Source organism: Pan paniscus, chromosome 2 (assembly GCF_029289425.2).
Source record: "Pan paniscus chromosome 2, NHGRI_mPanPan1-v2.0_pri, whole genome shotgun sequence".
Taxonomy (NCBI): Eukaryota; Metazoa; Chordata; class Mammalia; order Primates; family Hominidae; genus Pan; species Pan paniscus.
In genome coordinates this window covers 98,139,758-98,157,943 of record NC_085926.1, presented here as the reverse complement: position 1 = coordinate 98,157,943, position 18,186 = coordinate 98,139,758, and the positions used below count along the sequence as shown (strand labels likewise).

Here is an 18,186-nt window from a genome sequence, read left to right as displayed (position 1 = left end):
AGACCAGCCTGGCCAACATGGTGAAACCCCATCTTTACTAAAAAGACAAAAATTAGCCGGGCGTGGTTGCATGCGCCTGTAATCCCAGTTACTCGGGAGGCTGAGGCAGGAGAACTGCTTGAACCTGGGAGGCAGAGGTTACAGTGAGCTGAGATTGTGCCACTGCACTCCAGCCTGGGTGACAGAGTAAGACTCCATCTCAAACAAACAAATAAATAAATAAATAAATAAAATAGCAAAAATTAGCAGGGTATGGGGGCACACGCCTATAATCCCAGCTAATTGAAAGGTTGAGGCAGGAGGATCGCTTGAGCCAGGAGGATTGCTTGAGCCCAGGAGGCAGAAGTTGCAGTGAGCCAAGATTGTGCCACTGCACTCCAGCCTGGGTGACAGGGTTAGACTCCATCTCAAAAAAAAAAAAAAAAAAAGCAAATTTCAAATAGCCAGTGAAGACTCATGGTTTGAGCCTGATCCGATGGTTAGGACTCACCTAATCGTGGGTACCCCAGGTTGCTTGCTCTTTTCTGCTGATGGCACTCTCTTACAGAGTTCACCTGCCTTCAGGCTCAAGAACTTCAAATAAATACTGGAAAACTGGTCTAGAGCTCAAGAGTGATTTATTCTCCCCACACCAAGGACATTTTACTACGTATAATTATGCCTCCCCTCTTCTTCCTTCTTCTTTTTAACTCTAAAATTCTCTTCATTGTCTATTTGAAATTGATTTTAGTTCAGTCAACCTAGTTCCCCTTGTTGAAACATCCCAGTCATCTCCAGCCCTTCAGAGATCTTTGGTTCTGTTACTTCACTGTCCAATTTTGTTTCCTCCTTTTCTTTTTAAAGCTTGACTTTATTGATGGAAGAAGGACATTTTCTTGTTTTTCAGCATGATGTGAATTGCCATCATGGCAAAGGAGGCCAACCATGTCATAGCTCCTGTCACTGTGTAGGCAAGACCTAAGAAAAGGCTATTACCCCCACACCATGTCAGGGTGGAGAGAACAACTGATTTTTCTCCGTGGAACCTGGTTACTGGGAAGTCTAAGAAGACCTGTTAAGAATCTGACTCAACACTTCACATTTCTAGTATTGCATATACTGAATATATTAGGTTGACACATATAAAATTGCTCTTTTTTATAGGTAAAAAAAAGGTTAAATATCTAATCTCATATGGTGCAACTTAATCTTTACCAAGCACTACTCTGTATCTTGCTGGAATGAAAATAAAAACAAGCCTTCCCTCTACATAGTTGTAAGCTACGAAAGAGATTCTGACACAGATCTGAATGACTTATAGACAACTGATAATGAACAAATATATTTAATTTCCTTTGGCAAACCCAAGGAAATTACAATCATACAAACCTAAATTTTTATATATGAATTAGGAGACCCAGGGCAGGCTATAGTCCTTTAGTAGGCTAAGGTTTGAATTCCTACCTCAGGGAAAATTCCTTAAGGGGAGTGAAGAACAAGCAAACAAAAAGATCACAAAACATTTTTGGTAGTCGAACTAAAGGTAGTACATTCATTTGGGTTTTGGAAAGGCCAGTATCCCCATGCTGGGGAGAAAGTGTTTGAAGTGGGTTTGCTATCATTAGCATTTTAATGATGTCATTTTGATTATACATGTGGCCTGAGGTTTTTAAACATCTGGTGCCTTTTGTAAACCAAACTAATAAACAAAGAAAGGCTTCTCATAGCAACGGAGGCAATTTCCCAGCAAAGCTATTAAAGGGCCTCAAATCACTTGGCAACGTGCTATTTAAAGGCACAAGGAAAATTAGTATGAAACTAGTTCTCTCTCTTCTTTTCCATCAGAATTCCTCATTGTCACCAGGTCCTTGGGTGCCACCTCAACCCATCTGCCTGTTTTCTCCCTCCCTCAGTTCTATATGAGAGGGTCTTCTCCTCATACACAGAACATCTTTTTTCCCCTTAGAAATGGTAAGCACTTTCTTAGTCTGGTTGGATAATACTCACACCAGAGCTGTACCCAGGTAGTGCAGGTATAGGCCTGAAGCTTAGGTTTGAAGTTCTATGTACACAAAAAATTTTGATTTGAGAGGGATTAGCATTAAGACATGACTGTGAATGAAGTCACCCAGGGAAAGCATGTCCAGAGAGGAGAAACAGAATGTCTCTGTTATTGGGAACATGCCTCCCTTCCTCATCCTGCCAACCCCAAGGTGATTGTAACACATAGTGGAATAGTAGTGCATGAAGTTTTTTCCTGCTCCTCGAATGCACCCATAACTGCTTTAATGGTAAGGCAGTCCCAAAATTGACAGAATCAGAAGGCCCACCTTGAGAGACCAGTTTTAAGCAACTTTCAACCTCTGCTTCAATTTTTTTGAGGGAGAGAGGAGTTTGCTGAAATTCTTATTCAAAGGGTTTACTCTTTGATCTGTACCTATAATGCTCCATGAGAGGCAATTTGTGGCTTTCATTTTCATTTTCATTTTCATAGAACTAGACACCCTGCTAAAGGGACTAACTGAAGTCATACCTCCTCCTGGTCAGTAAACAAAAGGAGACAAAAAGCTGAGAGGCAGAGATCGTGTCTCATCAGTGGGGGCCTTTCTGACTGAGAAATGCTCCCACTTCCCTGTCAGAATGGAGATGTCCACATACCTGTTCTAGGATGGAAAAGAAGAAAAGTTGGAGCAGGGAACTGGAGCACATGCCGTCATTCCCTTCTCCTCAAGAATTTCTTATTCAGCCTCCCTGAAAGGTAAAGAAACTAAGGAGTTGGACAATTTTGTGTTAAAATTGGCCCATTGGGGGTCCCATTGAACAACTAGCCAGGAGCCTTGGGAGGATGAACACAGCGGTGCTAACTGGGCTGCAATTTCAAAGTCGTGTAAAAGGCCTGGAATGATTCTGCCTCCAGAGAATGCTACCTCAGGGAGAATCAGGAGGAGACTTGAAAATTAAATCTAAAGACCAGAGTTAGTGTAAATTGCATTTAAATATATAATTTCTTAAAGGTAGTCTTTGGTGCCATGCTAAAGTTAAAGCCTGTTTGTTTTCAAATCAAGAACTACATTTGTATTTTTACATTAAGAGAAAAAATTCAGACTCTTATATTTAAGCATGTGTCAGCCTGGGCAACAAGGGAGACCCCATCTCTGAAAAAAAAAAAAAGAGAGAATTAGCTGGGCGAGGTAGTGAGTGCCTGTAGTCCAAGCTACTGGAGAGACTGAGGTGGGAAGATCACCTGAATCTAGGAGGTCAGGACTGCAATGAGATGTGACTGCGCCACTGTACTCCAGCCTGGGCAACAGAGCAAGACCCTGTCTCAAAAGTAAATATGTAGATGAAAGTAAAAATAAGCATATGTCTCCTAAGTTGGACCATATATTCCTAATCATTAGGGCACTAACTCCCACATGCTGGCTTTGTGCCTAAGGGAGGGGGGAACACAGCATCTTCAGTGCAGAGCCTGTTGCACACCTCACGTGGATTTGGATGAACTGGACCTGTCCCTTGAGTCCACAGCTCTTGTGGTCTGTGATACTTTTCCCTAGAATAAAAGGTTCTATAGTCTCAGTTTTAGTAATTTTTAGTCTATATTTACTTATCAAACTCCTCTCTATTTTCATAGTCTTCCATCTCCTCCCATCCTATCTGGCATGCTTCTCCTCACAGTTTTTTTAACAGATCTCTAGGCCCAGTGTTATTTAATCTTTCTTTCTTTTTTTTTTTTTGAGACGGAGTCTCACTCTGTTGCCTAGGCTGGAGTGCAGTGGCGCGATCTCGGCTCACTGCAACCTCCGCCTCCCGGATTCAAGTGATTCTCCTGCCTCACCCTCCTGAGTAGCTGGGATTACAGGTATGCGCCACCATGCCTGGCTAATTTTTTTTGTATTTTCAGTAGAGATGTGGTTTCACCATGTTGGTCAGGCTGGTCTCGAACTCCTGACCTCATGATCCGCCTGCCTCGGCCTCCCAGACAGAGAGTTGAGACTGAGAGAAATCTATACAAAAACAAAACAACAACAACAACAACAACAAAACCCTTGCTAAACTAACCTTTATCTTCCTAGTTACGTTTCTACAATTGCCATTCTTTGTTCAACCTAGTATATGAGAACTTAGACTTAGTCACTTCTTTTATAGTCTCCATTTTTCTTGTAAGGGCTCACATGTACATTTAAAGGCATAAAATTCATATGCTTTTCTGTTATTAATCTGTCAGTCCCAGCTGGAGCCTCTGGGAGGGAATAGGAGAATTTTATCCTCCTTTACACTTTTTTTTTTTTTTTTTGTATACAGATTTGATTGGAAAATAGAAAAGTATAGAATGAAATAGCTCAACAACTAGCAGCCAGGTTTTCTTTCATTTTCAGAAAGAAAAGTGGTATAAAAGGATACTATAGGTTATGTTGAAACTATAATTACCAGCAGGCAAGCCTTCTATAAAATGGTGTGTTCGATTGAGTCGACCATACAGTTTTTTGAAAGTGGGAAAGGCAGCTGCCCGCATCCACACAATGAAGTCATCATTGAGGAAGCCATTGTTTCTTGGATCCTTTTTATCCAAGTCATAGATAGGCTTGGGCCAGTTTGGGGGCTTTGTGGTTCTTGTGGGAAGAAAATAAGGGATATGATAGAGAAAAAAATCATCCATCCTCTTCAGTTTTCTTTAGAATGTAGAGAATGAAAGAACTTCTGCATTCTTCAGGAAATAGAAATAGAAATTATACTTTTTAAAAAAGTGTGTATGTGTGTGTTAACTACCTGAGTGTGCAACCATGAAAAATAATGGCTTTAAAGATTCTAAGGAAATGATCATGATATTTTCATTGAGTTAATAAAGAGCAGAATATTGGCTGGGTGTGGTGGCTCATGCCTGTAGTCCCAACACTTTGGGAGGCCCAGGTGGGTGGATCACTTGAGGTCAGGAGTTCAAGACCAGCCTGGCCAACATGGTGAAACCTGTTTCTACTAAAAATACAAAAATTAGCTAGGCATGGTGGTGCACTCCTGTAATCCCAGCTATTTGGGAGGGTGAGGCAGGAGAATTGCTTGAACTTGGGAGGTGAAGGTAGCAGTGAGTCGAGATCACACCATTGCATTCCAGCCTGGGCGATAGAGTGGGTAAGACTCCATCTCAAAAAAGAAAAAAAAAAAAAGAGCAGACTATCAAATTATATGCATACTGTGTCTTCAACTACATTCAATGCATATAAAGCATTTAAAAAATAGAATAAAATGATCATGGTGGTTGCATTTAGTGATAAACACAGGAAATATCTTTTTAAAACTTTTATTGGGAAATATCTTTATTTTATTTAATTTTACTAGTAATCTAAGGAGTGCAAATTAAACCAAGATACCATTTTCATCTAAAAATTGGTTAATATTTTACAAAAAAAGTGACAACCATTGACGAGGCGGTAGAAATGAGAACTCTTGTACTGAGCAGATAGATGCGTTAACTTCTTTGGCAATCTAGGAACATGCATTGAATGCTTTCATATTTTGCATACATTTTGGCCCAGAAATTCTATTTCTAGGGATGTATTCTAAGGAAATAATCATGGCATGAAGATTGGATTACATAGATGTTCACTGCAGCACTGCATCTAAGAGCTAAAGCTGGAAGGAGAGAGGAGAAATTGGTAAGTGGGAGGAGGTGGAAAGCAAAGGCATTGTGAGCCTGTTCTCAAGTCAGGAAGCCTGGTAGGTTTGGGAGCTGCAGAAATGTTGGAAGCAGAGGGTAGAGGGTGGTTCCAGGAGATGAGCCCGTTGGATTTACCGTCATTCTCACACTTCCCACTTTACAACAGGAGGCATGTTTGTCTCTCCCACTCTATAGGAGACTCTTGAAAACAGTGTCATCCTCATCTGTGTTTTCATTAGCATTGAGTCTAGTGCCTGGCCCATAGTGGTATTAAATAAATGCTTGATAAAGGGATGAAAGATTCCAATTAAATCTGATAACAAAAACCATATAGAATTGTAAAGAGCTAGTCAGAAAGAGTAAATTGCTTAATGAAATTTTTACTTCCATAAAGCCAGTTCTACTATTTGTAGGATGCTATAATGCTATATAGAGAGTCACTCTTTCTCAACTCTGACTACTGACTAAACTATGTTCTCCTGAAAGAAACCCAGACCTGTTTTCTAAGCATGGGCTGTGGTGCTTGTAAAAGTATACGTGGAATGTGGTTGGTTTAATCTGCTGACATATGTTTGTACACTTATATTCCCTTGGGAAATAATCCTCTGCTGGAGCATCTTCTGCAAATATTGTAGAGCCCACTTATTTTGGCTCTTCCCAAGACCTCAATCGCTGATGCTAGAAGAATTTTGATCAAAATTGAAATTGCCTTTGGTGCCTACACTGTGGTCTTCAGCTTCTCTCTACTTTGGCCTGAGCTCATGACTGAAGGCAGTGTGTCCTATGAGCCATTGACGTCAGAATCACCCAGGGTGCTTGTTAAAAATGCAGGTTCAAGCATGTCCTCCCCTACCAACTCCTACTTCTGCCCCATCCCATGTCTTTGGAGAGTATGAAAAGTATGGTCTAAGAGACATCAACTTCATTTTCTAAGTTCATTTGGGTCATTTGCATTGATCCATTTATTTATCTATAAGCATTGCTTTTTTTAATAAAAATTATTTTTTTCTTGGGAGCATAGATTCAAGATGCCCTGAATCTATGTTCCTAAACATATCTTATACAAAACTGCAAAAGACCCAATCTCTTTCTTCAAGGATTTACAGGCTGTGGGCTTGACAGGTATATAAACAGATAATTAGAGTATAATGTAACTCTTACAATAGAGGTAAGAACAAAGTGCAGCAGGAGATGAGAAGAAGCTAAGGGCCTTTTGTGTATAGGTCTATGGTTATGTGGTAAGAAAATGCTACAGAATGTTGCCAAGTCCCTTTTGAAAACAGTAATTCAATTATAGATACAGTGACCATATATATCAGTTTGCCTAGTGCAGTTCCAGTTTGTGTCTGTTGTTCATTATCTCATCTGATTTAGCTTGTATCCCACACAAGGTACATATAATTTCATCCTTCCAGCATCCAGCCATGATCTTAGCTAGTAGTGTATGAGATGTACATGTGCAGTGAATGGAATGCTTACTTTTACATATGATTATATATGAAAGTCAACCAGAGACCCTTCCAGTCAAAACATAATAAAACATATCCTTGTAACCCATGCAAGCTGTTAAGCATTCCAGCCAGTTAGGCAATAGTTTCTTTCTGTGTTAGCCTGCCAGGCTGCAAATCAATGGGGTCAGTGAGAAACGTGGAAAATTATGGGTTAGGTTATGGGTACATGATGCATGTGTGGGAACTAGATGCTGAGCAGTCCTGCTGGGAGTAGTTTGAACTCTCTTGCAACAGTGGTTTTGTTACTTTACTTTATTTTATATTTATTTATTTTGAGATGGAGTTTCGCTCTTTTGCCCACGCTGAAGTGAAGTTGGCTCACTCCAACCTCCGCTCTCCAGGTTCAAGCGATTCTCCTGCCTCAGCCTCCTGAGTAGTTGGGATTATAGGTGCCTGCCACCAAGCCTGGCTAATTTTTGTATTTTTAGTAGAGATGGGGTTTCACCATGCTGGCCAGGCTGGTCTCGAACTCCTGACCTCAGGTGATCCACCTGCCTTGGCCTCCCAAAGTGCTAGGATTACAGGCATGAGCCACTGCACCTGTCCTTGTTACTTATGTGGTATGACTATATAACTATTGTATTGTTTGGTATCAGTTTCCTACTTGCTAATAATTCATTTTAGCTGTGAAGAGCTAAAAAATGGAAAATGCATATTTCATGTAAAGTTCAGTACAGTTTTTTAAGATGATTGAATATTATACTCACAATGTTGGTTGATATTTACCCCCCACCATGGGTACCATAGTGGTCTCAAATGACCATGTGAAAATCAAAAGATACACATCTGCTGAAGAACATTGTTATCTACTTCAAAAGTTTATGCTTATTTTTTAAAGATTATGTCCAAAGACAGGCCGGGCATGGTGGCTCATGCCTATAATCCCAGCACTTTGGGAGGCTGAGGCGGGTGGATCACAAGGTCAGGAAATCGAGACCATCCTGGCTAACATGGTGAAACCCAGTCTCTACTAAAAAATACAAAAAATTAGCCAGGTGCGGTGGCGGGCGCCTGTAGTCCCAGCTACTCAGGAGGCTGAGGCAGGAGAATGGCGTGAACCCGGGAGGCGGAGCTTGCAGTAAGCTGAGATCCCGCCACTGCACTCCAGCCTGGGTGAAAGAGTGAGACTCTGTCTCAAAAAAAAAAAAAAAAAAGTTTATGTCCAAAGACAACAATCTGCAGAAGGTCCACTTATATATCATTGTGTGAGCATGACTTTTCATTTAGATCAAATGAATATCCTTCTAGTTTCACTTGTTTATTACATTTTGTTTTGTTTTGTATTGTTTGTTTGTTTAGAGCCGGGTTGTCGCCATGTTACCCAGGCTGGACTGGAACTCCTGGGCTCAAACGACCCTCCTCCTCAGCCTCCCTCTCGAGAGCTGAGATTACAGGTGTGCACAGCTGTGCCTAGCTACAGGTTGTTGTTGTTTTCTTTTTTTGTAATCAAAGAGCAGCTTTTAATGTGTTGGCTTAGTGCAAAAATAATTTGTAAATAGTTAAGTGAGGTCAATTTTATATGAATGTATTCAGATACTTCAAATAGAAAAACCAAATAGGTTAATTGTAATAATGATTTGATTTTTGTCGGTTTGATTCTTCATGAAATCAAACCTTTTAGACGTTCAATCTATGATGATGAAAACTCTGACATTATTATAAACATTACTGTAAGTTCAGTTACAAAATTCAACAATCGGCCAGGTGCAGTAGCTCATGCCTGTAATCCCAGCATTTTGGGAGGCCAAGGAGGGTGGCCACTTGAGCCCAAGAGTTTGATACCAGGCTGGGCAATATGGTGAAACCCGATCTCTATAAAAAAAAAAAAAAACAACCAAAAAAGTTAGCTGGCGTGGTGGCACACACCTGTAGTCCCAACTACTCAGGAGGCTGAGGTGGGAGGATAGCTTGAGCCAGGGAGGTGGAGGTTGCAGTGAGCCGAGACTGTGCCACTGCACTTTAGCCTGGGCAACAGACAGAGACTGTGTCTCAAAAAAAACCCCAAAAACCAAAAACCAAAAACCCACTAAACAAAATTCAACAATCAGGTTTAAATTGTTTGGTTCTGTAGTGCTAACTGCAAATTTGGTGGAGCACAACATCAGAGTAAACATAATGCTCTTAATAAATTGAGAAATTGACAGAGAAGAAATGTACTTAGAATTAGTCGTGGTACATACATAATTCACAATTGTATCCAAATAAGCTACAATATTTTGTTAATTAAATGAAGAGCTGTAGTTGTACAAATTCAAGTATTATTGCATATTAACAGTTAGAAAAACTGAATTTTCTTTCTTTTTTTTTTTTTTAAATGGAGTCTCACTCTCACCCAGGCTGCAGTGCAGTGGCGCGATCTCGGCTCACTGCAACCTCTGCTTCCCGGGTTCAAGCGATTCTCCTGCCTCAGCCTCCCGAGTAACTGGGATTACAGGCGCTCGCCACCACACCCGGCTAATTTTTGTATTTTTGGTAGAGACGGGGTTTCACCATATTGGCCAGGCTGGTCTCAAACTCCTGACCTTGTGATCTGCCCCCCTCCTCCCCGGCCTCCCAAAGTGCTGGGATTACAGGCGCAAGCCACCGCGTCTGGCCAAAAAACTGAATTTTCCATTGCAAAATTTTTATAATGACACATGTTAAATTAAACAAATACTTCAATGTGGTAGTATGTGTGGTCTCTCTTTGTTGGGCATCATCAACCAGACAGAATTTTAGAAGGGTTTGAGCCTGTAAATAACTTTTTTCTATATCAAACCATCTGTCCTACCACAACCCTGAAATTTTTCTGTAAATAAGCCCTCTAACTTTGGTTGCATTTTGTTTAAAATAGTTGAAAATCTTTAAACAAAGTATCTTAAATATGGAATACCAAAAACTCTAGTTTTAGAAGATTTAGAGAAGTGTAATTATTGAAAACCATGCTTGCAAACAAGAAGACATTGAAATGTACCCATATAGGAGCAAGGGAATAATTGAATATACTACATAATGGGAGTTCAAAATATGTATAAGATTTAATTTTAAAATTCTCTAATTATGCTTTGGAATATCTCGACATATGTGAAGACTCTTTTGATAGTGCTGTTATTTATTTATTGCTTTTATAGAAACAGAATCTTACAATGTTTCCCAGGCCAGTATCAAACTTCTGGCTTCAAGCAATCCTCCTGCCTTTGCCTCCCAAAGTGTTGGGATTACAGACACGAGCCACTGCACTTGGCTGTACTTCCAATTGGACAACATTTTCTGTGCCAGAATGATATTATATTGAGAAGGTGTAGGATTTTATCTAAATTTCATGGTGTGCTCCAAAGAACCAAAATGAGAAAAAAACTTACATGAAGTCAAAAAGACAGTGCTTATGTCAATATTTGGGTTAAAATAGTAACATATTTCAATAAAAAAATTACAATTGAGAATATCCTCCATTTAGTAAAATTGGCCATAAGCATAATAGATACCTCAGCACTATAGAATATTTTCCAGTAAAGGAAGTTAGGGTCAAAGGAAAAGAATCAGCTAAAGATGTAAACAATTTCCAATTGATTAACCATAAAATGAGACTTTAAAAAAGATTACAGGCCAGGCATGGTGGCTTATGACTGTCATCCCAGCACTTTGAGAGGCTGAGGCAGGAGGATTGCTTATTTATTTATTTATTACATTCAAATCCTTGTCTCAGGAGCATTATTTGAGGCCAGGAGTTCAAGACTAGCCTTGGCAACATAGTGAGACCCTGTCTCTACAAAAAATTTAAAAATTAGCCAGGTGGGGGCTGGGCGCAGTGGCTCACACCTGTAATCTTAGCACTTTGGGAGGTGGAGGTGGGTGGATCACCTGAGGTCAGGCTTTCGAGACCAGCCTGACCAATATGGTGAAACCTTGTCTCTACTAAAAATACAAAAATTAGCTGGGTGTGGTGGCATGCGCCTGTACTCCCAGCTACTTAGGAAGCTGAGACAGGAGAATTGCTTGAACCCGGGAGGTGGAGGTTGCAGTCAGCTGAGATCCTGCCACTGCACTCCAGCCTGGGCGACAGAGCAAGACTCTGTCTGGAAAAAAAAAAAAATTAGCTGGGTGTGGTGGCATTCTCCTGCAGTCCCTGCTACTTGGGGTGGCTGGTAAGTGGGAGGATAGCTTGAGCTTAGGAGGTCAACGCTGCAGTGAGCTGTCATTGAGCCACTGCACTTCAGCCTGAGCAACAAAGTGAGACCCTGTCTCAAAAAAAAAAAAAAAAAAAAAGGTTACAATTTTGTGAAAAAATTAACAAGGCCTTGGTAAAAAACATAAATAAATTCATTAGAAAAATACACAGGTACGTAATTAAGACAGATATGGCCAAGAAACTCATTAAAGCATGTGAGTACATATGAAGAATAATTATTCTGATTGTTATCTCTTTTTTAGATTTACTTTTATTTTTTAAATTTTTAAAAATTCATCTTTTTCTGTGTAAGAGCTGGTAACTAAAAATAAAAATAAAAAGATTTACATGTTATTTATTTGTTTTTGATATATTTGTACATATTTATGAGGTGCATGTGAAATTTTGTTACATGCATAGAATGTGTAATGATCATGGTGCATTTTTTTTTTTTGATGTGCCACTGGATTTGATTTGCTAGTATTTTGTTGAGGATTTTTGCATCTATGTTCATCAGGGATATTGGCTGATAGTTTCCATTTTTTTTGTTGTGTCCTTGTCTGGTTTTGGTATCAGGGTAATAATGCTAGTCTTGCAGAATTAGAGAGTTAGAGAAAGTTCCCTCATCTTCGATTTTTTGGAATAGTTTGAGGAGGATTGGTATTAGTTATTCTTTATACATTTGGTAGGATATTGCAGTAAATCCATCCAATCCTGGCCTTTTCTTTGTTGGAAGATTTTTTTATTACTGACTCAATCTTGCTACTCATTATTTGTCTGCTCAGGTTTTCTGTTTCTTCCTAATTCAAACTTAGTTCAAACTTGAACAAGTCTGAATCTTTATTGAAACTTAGTTCAAACAAGGTTGTATGTTTTCCTCTAGGTTTTCCAGTTTGTTAGCATAAAAGTTTGTTAGCTGTTCATAATAGTCTCAGATGATCTTTTGTTTTTTTGTGGTATCAGTTGTAATGTCTCCTTTTTCATTTTGCTTATTTGAAGCATCTCTCTTCTTTTCTTGGTTAGTCCAGCTAGCGGTTTATCAACTGTGTTTATCTCTTCCACACAACAAATCTCAATAAACTTTAAAAAACTGAAATCATACCAAGTAGCTTCCTGGACCACAGTGGAATAAAACTAGAAATCAGTTCCAAGAGAAACTCTTGAAGCTGTACAAATACATGGAAATTAACATACTCCTGAACAAATTTCTTTTTGATTGGGATCTGTTGCTGGAGAATTATTGTGTTTACTTGGAGGTATCCTATTTCCTTGCTTTTTCATGGTTTCTGTATCCTTCCGTTGATATCTGTGCATCTGGTATTACAGTCACATCTTCCGATTTTTAAATTTTGCTTTTATGGGGGAGGATTTTTTTTAAAGATATGTCTATGGTGTTGGTTGGGTAGGGCACTTTGGCTTTGATTCTGGGTGCATGCAGTAGGATAGTTTTGAAACCTCCTTTGCAAAATTATAACAGTAAGACAAATCTGACATGGCTGACTCTATCTTGCTTCTAGCCCCACAGGTTGGCTGCCCCAGCTCATTCCTGGGTGTAGGCCAAGCTAACTTTGGGAGAAGTTTATAGTTTGAGTGATAATAGTCCTTTCTCAAAATTAAACTGTTCTTACAAAACTAATGAAAGGCTGCCACGTTAGGAGGATGAGAGGGGCTTGAATTCTAAATAATTACCAGCCATTATTTGGAAGTCATAAGGTTTGCAACTTCCCCAGTTACTTGCAGATAACATCACTATTGTAGAACCTGAGATTGGCCTTTTGAGATGTCTTTTCAGGTTTTTGCATTTCTGACAACTGGATGGCCGCACCTGGACCTGCCAAACAGTCCTGTGGCCCTCATTCGGGAACTGACTCAGCACAAGAGGACAGCTTTGATTCTCTATGATTTTATCTCTGACCCAACCAATCAGCATGTTCCCTATCCTCCCTACCAGGAGGTGGGCCTCCTGCCCACCAAACTATCTAACTCCTAACCTGCGAGCCTTCATGGAGATTGATTTGAGTAATAACTCCATTTCCCGTGTGGTGTGGCCGGCCTCAGATCAACTAAAATCTTGCTTTACTGCAATGACATGGTCTCAGTGAGTCAATTTTGTTTACGGAAGGGCAGGAAGAACCCTTTGGGCAGTTACAGTGTTTGATTTCTTTGGCTTTAAACAGCATCTATGGTGTCAGTGATTTCTTCTGTGGCTCAGAGTGTGGTTGTTAGTGGAGGCTGTGGTGAAGTTTTGCTGGGGACTAGGGCACAAGGTAGGCCAGTTTTTGGGCCCCAGTGATGGCAGCAGTGAACTGAGCACGGGGGTCCTTGGACCCCAGGATGTACACTGTGACTAGTATTAGGAAGCCCAGGCAGGCTGCTTCTTGGGCCTCCACATGGCTTGCTCGGGTGCCAGGAATGGCAGTGGTGGGCCAGGTGGATTGATGGGTTCTTGAGTGTCTGGGCAGTGGATGTGGTGTGGACAATGGCAGTAGCAGTGGTGGGACAATGCTCTGGGACCCCAGTGGTCCTCGCTGGTGTTGGTGGTAGCTACCATGGGTTGGGCAAGCCAGTTGCCAGACGTGCAGGTGGCATGTGTGGGTGGGTGCCAGCTGTGGTGGTAGCAACAGGTTGAGTGGGCCTAACCTCAGATACTGGGAGGAGTGCTCATGTTCCACTGGTAGTGGGCTGGGCTGTGTGATTCCCAGGCCCCTGGACTATGTGCTCAGGTATTGCAGGGGTTGGAGCCAGGCTGGGCAGTGCCCTCAGGCTCCCCAGTGGTGCATGCAGATGCTGACTGCGGTAGGCCAGGGTGGAGTGACCCCAAGGCCATAGGCAGAATGCTCATGTTGGGCTGTAGCCTTCCTAGTGATGAAGGCAGAGTTCTTTTTTTTTTTTCTTTTTTTGTTTAAGATGAAGTCTCACTCTGCCCAAGCTGGAGTACAGTGGCATGATCTCAGCTCACTACAACCTCCACCTCCCAGGTTCAAATGATTCTCCTGCCTCAGCCTCCTGGGTAGCTGGGACTACATGCATGCACCACCATGCCCGGCTACTTTTTGTATTTTTAGTAGAGATGGGGTTTCACTGTGTTGGCCAGGCTGGTCTTGAACTCCTGACCTTGTGATACACCCACCTCAGCCTCCGACAGTGCTGGGATTACAGGCGTGAGCCACTGCGCCTGGCCTGTTTTTCATTGTCCTCCAGGCATTTGAAAACACATGGCTGCCCCTCTGCTGGGGCAGATTGCTACCTGTGGCTCCTGTTACCGCCCAGGCAGCAGGCTCAGGCAGCTGCCCAGGATGCAGTCTGGTATGGGCTGGGCTCTCAAAATGGTGCTGTGCTGCAGCTGCTTAGGACTTTGGAGTTTGTGGGACCCAGCATGAATTCTCTTTCTGGGGTAATGCCTTCACGTGGTTTCCAGGGAGCTCCCTGTGTTTGTTAGTCTCATGGCCCATGAGAGTCAAGGGGCTCTCCCATGGCTAGGGTTGTAGGAGTCAGCAGTGGGAATATGAACTGCTGGAGATCTCTCACTTACAATCTTTTCCCTCACTAGGGGGCCTCCCCAGACTTTCAGCTGATCCCAGCCAAACAAGCCGCCTTTCTTCCCCTCCTTCCCTGTTTTTGGTGCATCTGTTAGAGTAGGTAGTTAGGCAGGCAAGAGCAGGGCAGGAGAGGCACCCAACCCAGGAATGTCAGGTGACCATCAGGTGATAGTCAGGTGGTTGTTAAACTGTCTCTGTAAAATAATAATTGGTTGCAGCTGGCGCCAGGTTAATGCAGTCTCCCAGTAGAAAACACCTGAAGCTGGTGATCATCAGCTTCCCAATAAAATCTCAGGAGTTGGGTGAGCAGGCTCAAGCATGGGCACTAAGAGGCAAAATGGAGGCGTTTAACTGATATATGACTTTCCTCTAGGAACACCTGACTGGTAAGGAAAAAAATGCCTCAAATGAGCATGTGCACAACTTTAGTAAACACACGATGCGTGTGCCCCGCCCCACCCCCTTCCCGCCCAAGTGCTGGCAGGCCATCGTGCGTGCAGACAGCCCACCCCAAGGGAAAATCAAGGGAGGAGAGATGCAAATTCCAGAACCACACCAATGTATAAAACCCCAAGTCAAAGGCTGAATAGAGCACTTGGATTTCTCAAGTCGCCCGCTTGGCCCTTTTCCAAATGTACTTTACTTCCTTTCATTCCTCCACTAAAACTTTTTAATAAACTTTCACTCCTGCTCTAACTTGCCTCCTCGGTCTCTCCCTCTGTCTTATGCCCCTTGGCTAAATTCTTTCCTCTAAGGAGGCAACAATCAAGTTGCTGCAGACCCGTATGGATTCGCCACTGGTAACACCTCCCATCACTTCTCTGTTGAATTCTAGTGTTCTCTCGTAAATTCCAAGAGTGATTACCTACTCACTCTCTGTAGTTCCTGTCTGTGGAAGAAGCAAGTACCAGATACATCTAGTCAGCCATCTTGAAGCCCCTCCAGGACTCAGTTTATGTTATCTTTTAATGTTTAGATAATAACTGGAGTAGTTTTGTAAGTTGGTTTAATGTACATGCCATTTTAATTTTTGAATTTTTTTTTTTTTTTTTTTTGACAGAGTCTCACTCTGTTACCCAGGCTGGAATGCAGTGGCACAATCTTGGCTTACTGTAACCTCCACCTCTCAGGTTCAAGCAATTCTCCAGCCTCATCCTCCCAAGTAGCTGGGACTACAGGCACGCACCACCACACTCAGCTAATTTTTTGTATTTTTAGTAGAGACGGAGTTTCACAATCTTGGCCAGGCTAGTCTCAAACTCCTGACCTCAAGTGATCTGCCTGTCTTGGCCTCCCAAGAAAATAGTTTTTAATTGGATTATTTTATAAGTCCATCAATATGATGTCAATTTATTGACTGATAAATAAAAATTTTAAGCAAGTATATTCAAGTGCCCCCTTTCACTCTCTTAAGGGTACCAGTTTGGACAACAAATTACATGTTCATCCTTATTATAACTGAAGCAATAGGTGTCTTGAACCATTGTCTATTCCCTAATGAAAACTGGAAGAAACCAGGGCATCAAGCATTTCATGTTTTTGATAGGTATGGATTGGAGATGTTTATGGTAGGGAGAGTTAGAACAAAAAGGAGTCAACAAGGAGATAAAGAAGGAGGATTCATAAACATTTCCTCACATGTAAGAAACAAAGTTTTTATAAAGAGATAAGTGGCCGGGCACAGTGGCTCAAGCCTGTAATCCCAGCACTTTGGGAGGCCGAGGTGGGCGGATCACGAGATCAGGAGATCGAGACCATCCTGGCTAACATGGTGAAACCCCATCTCTACTAAAAATACAAAAAATTAGCCGGGTGTGGTGGCGGGCACCTGTAGTCCCAGCTACTCGGGAGGCTGAGGCAGGAGAATGGTGTGAACCCGGGAGATGGAGCTTGCAGTGAGCCAAGATCACGCCACTACACTCCAGCCTGGGTGACAGAGCAAGACTCCGTCTCAAAAAAAAAAAAAAAAAAGAGATACGTATATTGAGCTACTCTATGGATCTTACCTCTAAATTCATCAGCAAGATTCTTGGAACTTAGATTCTGAAATTTGACATACTTATCTGTCCACCACGTAAGTCTACTCTTTAACATTGGCACTTTGATTTGTACAGATGAATTAATGTTGTGTGAAAGAATTATGGTGTCTGTAAGGAAATTAAAAATTGTGTTAGAGATGCAGTCTAGCAATTTCGCCACCCTTTGAAATGCAGAACCAGACACAGCTGACAAATAAATCAGGGATTTTGCAGACTCTCGACACGCCTACATGCCATGGATCACAAGACCATTCTTTTTCCTGTCAAAATTGAGCCAATTATTGAAAAATACCCTTAAGCTCCATTTAACTCATGTTCCTTGACTATTCCTTCAGATTTTTGGCAAGAGAGAAATTATTTGCAAATGACATACTGTAAGTCAGTGCTCTGCATTAGTCCAGATGATGCTTACAGAATTAAAATGGAACAAAACAAAAAACTGCCACTTAGCTTCAGAGGTGAATTTCTGGACATTTAGGTTGTTACACACTCATGAAAGGGTACACCATAGAGATAGGAAAAGTCACCTACCATTGAACATGCTGTTGGCAATAGCACCACAAGGAACGATGGGGGTCTTATTGTCGGACATTTTAAATGGGGCACAATCCTCAACAGCCTGGATGCAAGAGGATACAGCAATGAGAAATGCTTTTGGTAAACTCTCTTAGAATGTTAAAAGTGAGAACATTGGCAATATAAATCACCTCCCAATGACTTATTGGCAGTGACTAAGATTATAGACTGCTACCTGGTTTTCCTAGGCCTCTGGTTTACTTAGACTGGGACATTTTTGTGTTTTGGAGATATGTATGTGTGTGGGTGTGTGTCTCTGTGTTTTTTCCTCATTAATAATACATAGCATACCAAAAATGTCTGCAAAAAGGAACTTTACCTTACTGTCTGTGCTATATAATGCGCTAAACCTATAATGAAGTACACTTTTAAATCCTCTTTTTATTGACATGTAGCTTATTTTATTTTAGTGGTTTAAAATAGTAACAACTTATTTTTCACTTGTATCACTATCTAATGGGGTGGTGGAGGTAGGGAGGCTTTGTTCCACACTCTTACTCAGGGCCTCGGCAATATTGAAGTATTACATTCAGAAAAGTACAAAAATCATGAGTTTACAACTAGATGACTTATCACAGGGAATCCATCCACACAACTACCAAATACATTTTTAAAAGAGTGGTTGCTAAAAATCACTTCAGTATAATAATGTCGCTATGGAAAAAATTTTATTCTAGCTTTTCTTGCTAGCACGCTATCATCTACCAAGAGTAAAAATGTATAATCATAGGTTTGAAAAGGT

At 41.3% G+C, this 18,186-nt stretch overlaps 1 protein-coding gene and 1 long non-coding RNA gene across 2 annotated transcripts in view; one reads left to right on the top strand and one right to left on the bottom strand.

Moving 5' to 3' along the window:
* The window catches only part of LOC117979719 (uncharacterized), a 124,791-nt gene that overhangs the window by 45,219 nt on the left and 61,386 nt on the right, over nt 1-18,186 (top strand). The gene's annotated exons all lie outside the window — the stretch shown is intronic.
* LOC100980324 (cell cycle control protein 50C-like) overlaps nt 851-18,186 on the bottom strand; it is a 28,893-nt gene continuing 11,557 nt past the window's right edge. Inside the window, 4 exon segments of the mRNA XM_003821910.4 lie at nt 851-1,041; nt 4,381-4,589; nt 16,808-16,976; nt 17,400-17,487. Of these exon segments, the coding sequence (XP_003821958.1) occupies nt 851-1,041; nt 4,381-4,589; nt 16,808-16,976; nt 17,400-17,487 (657 nt within the window).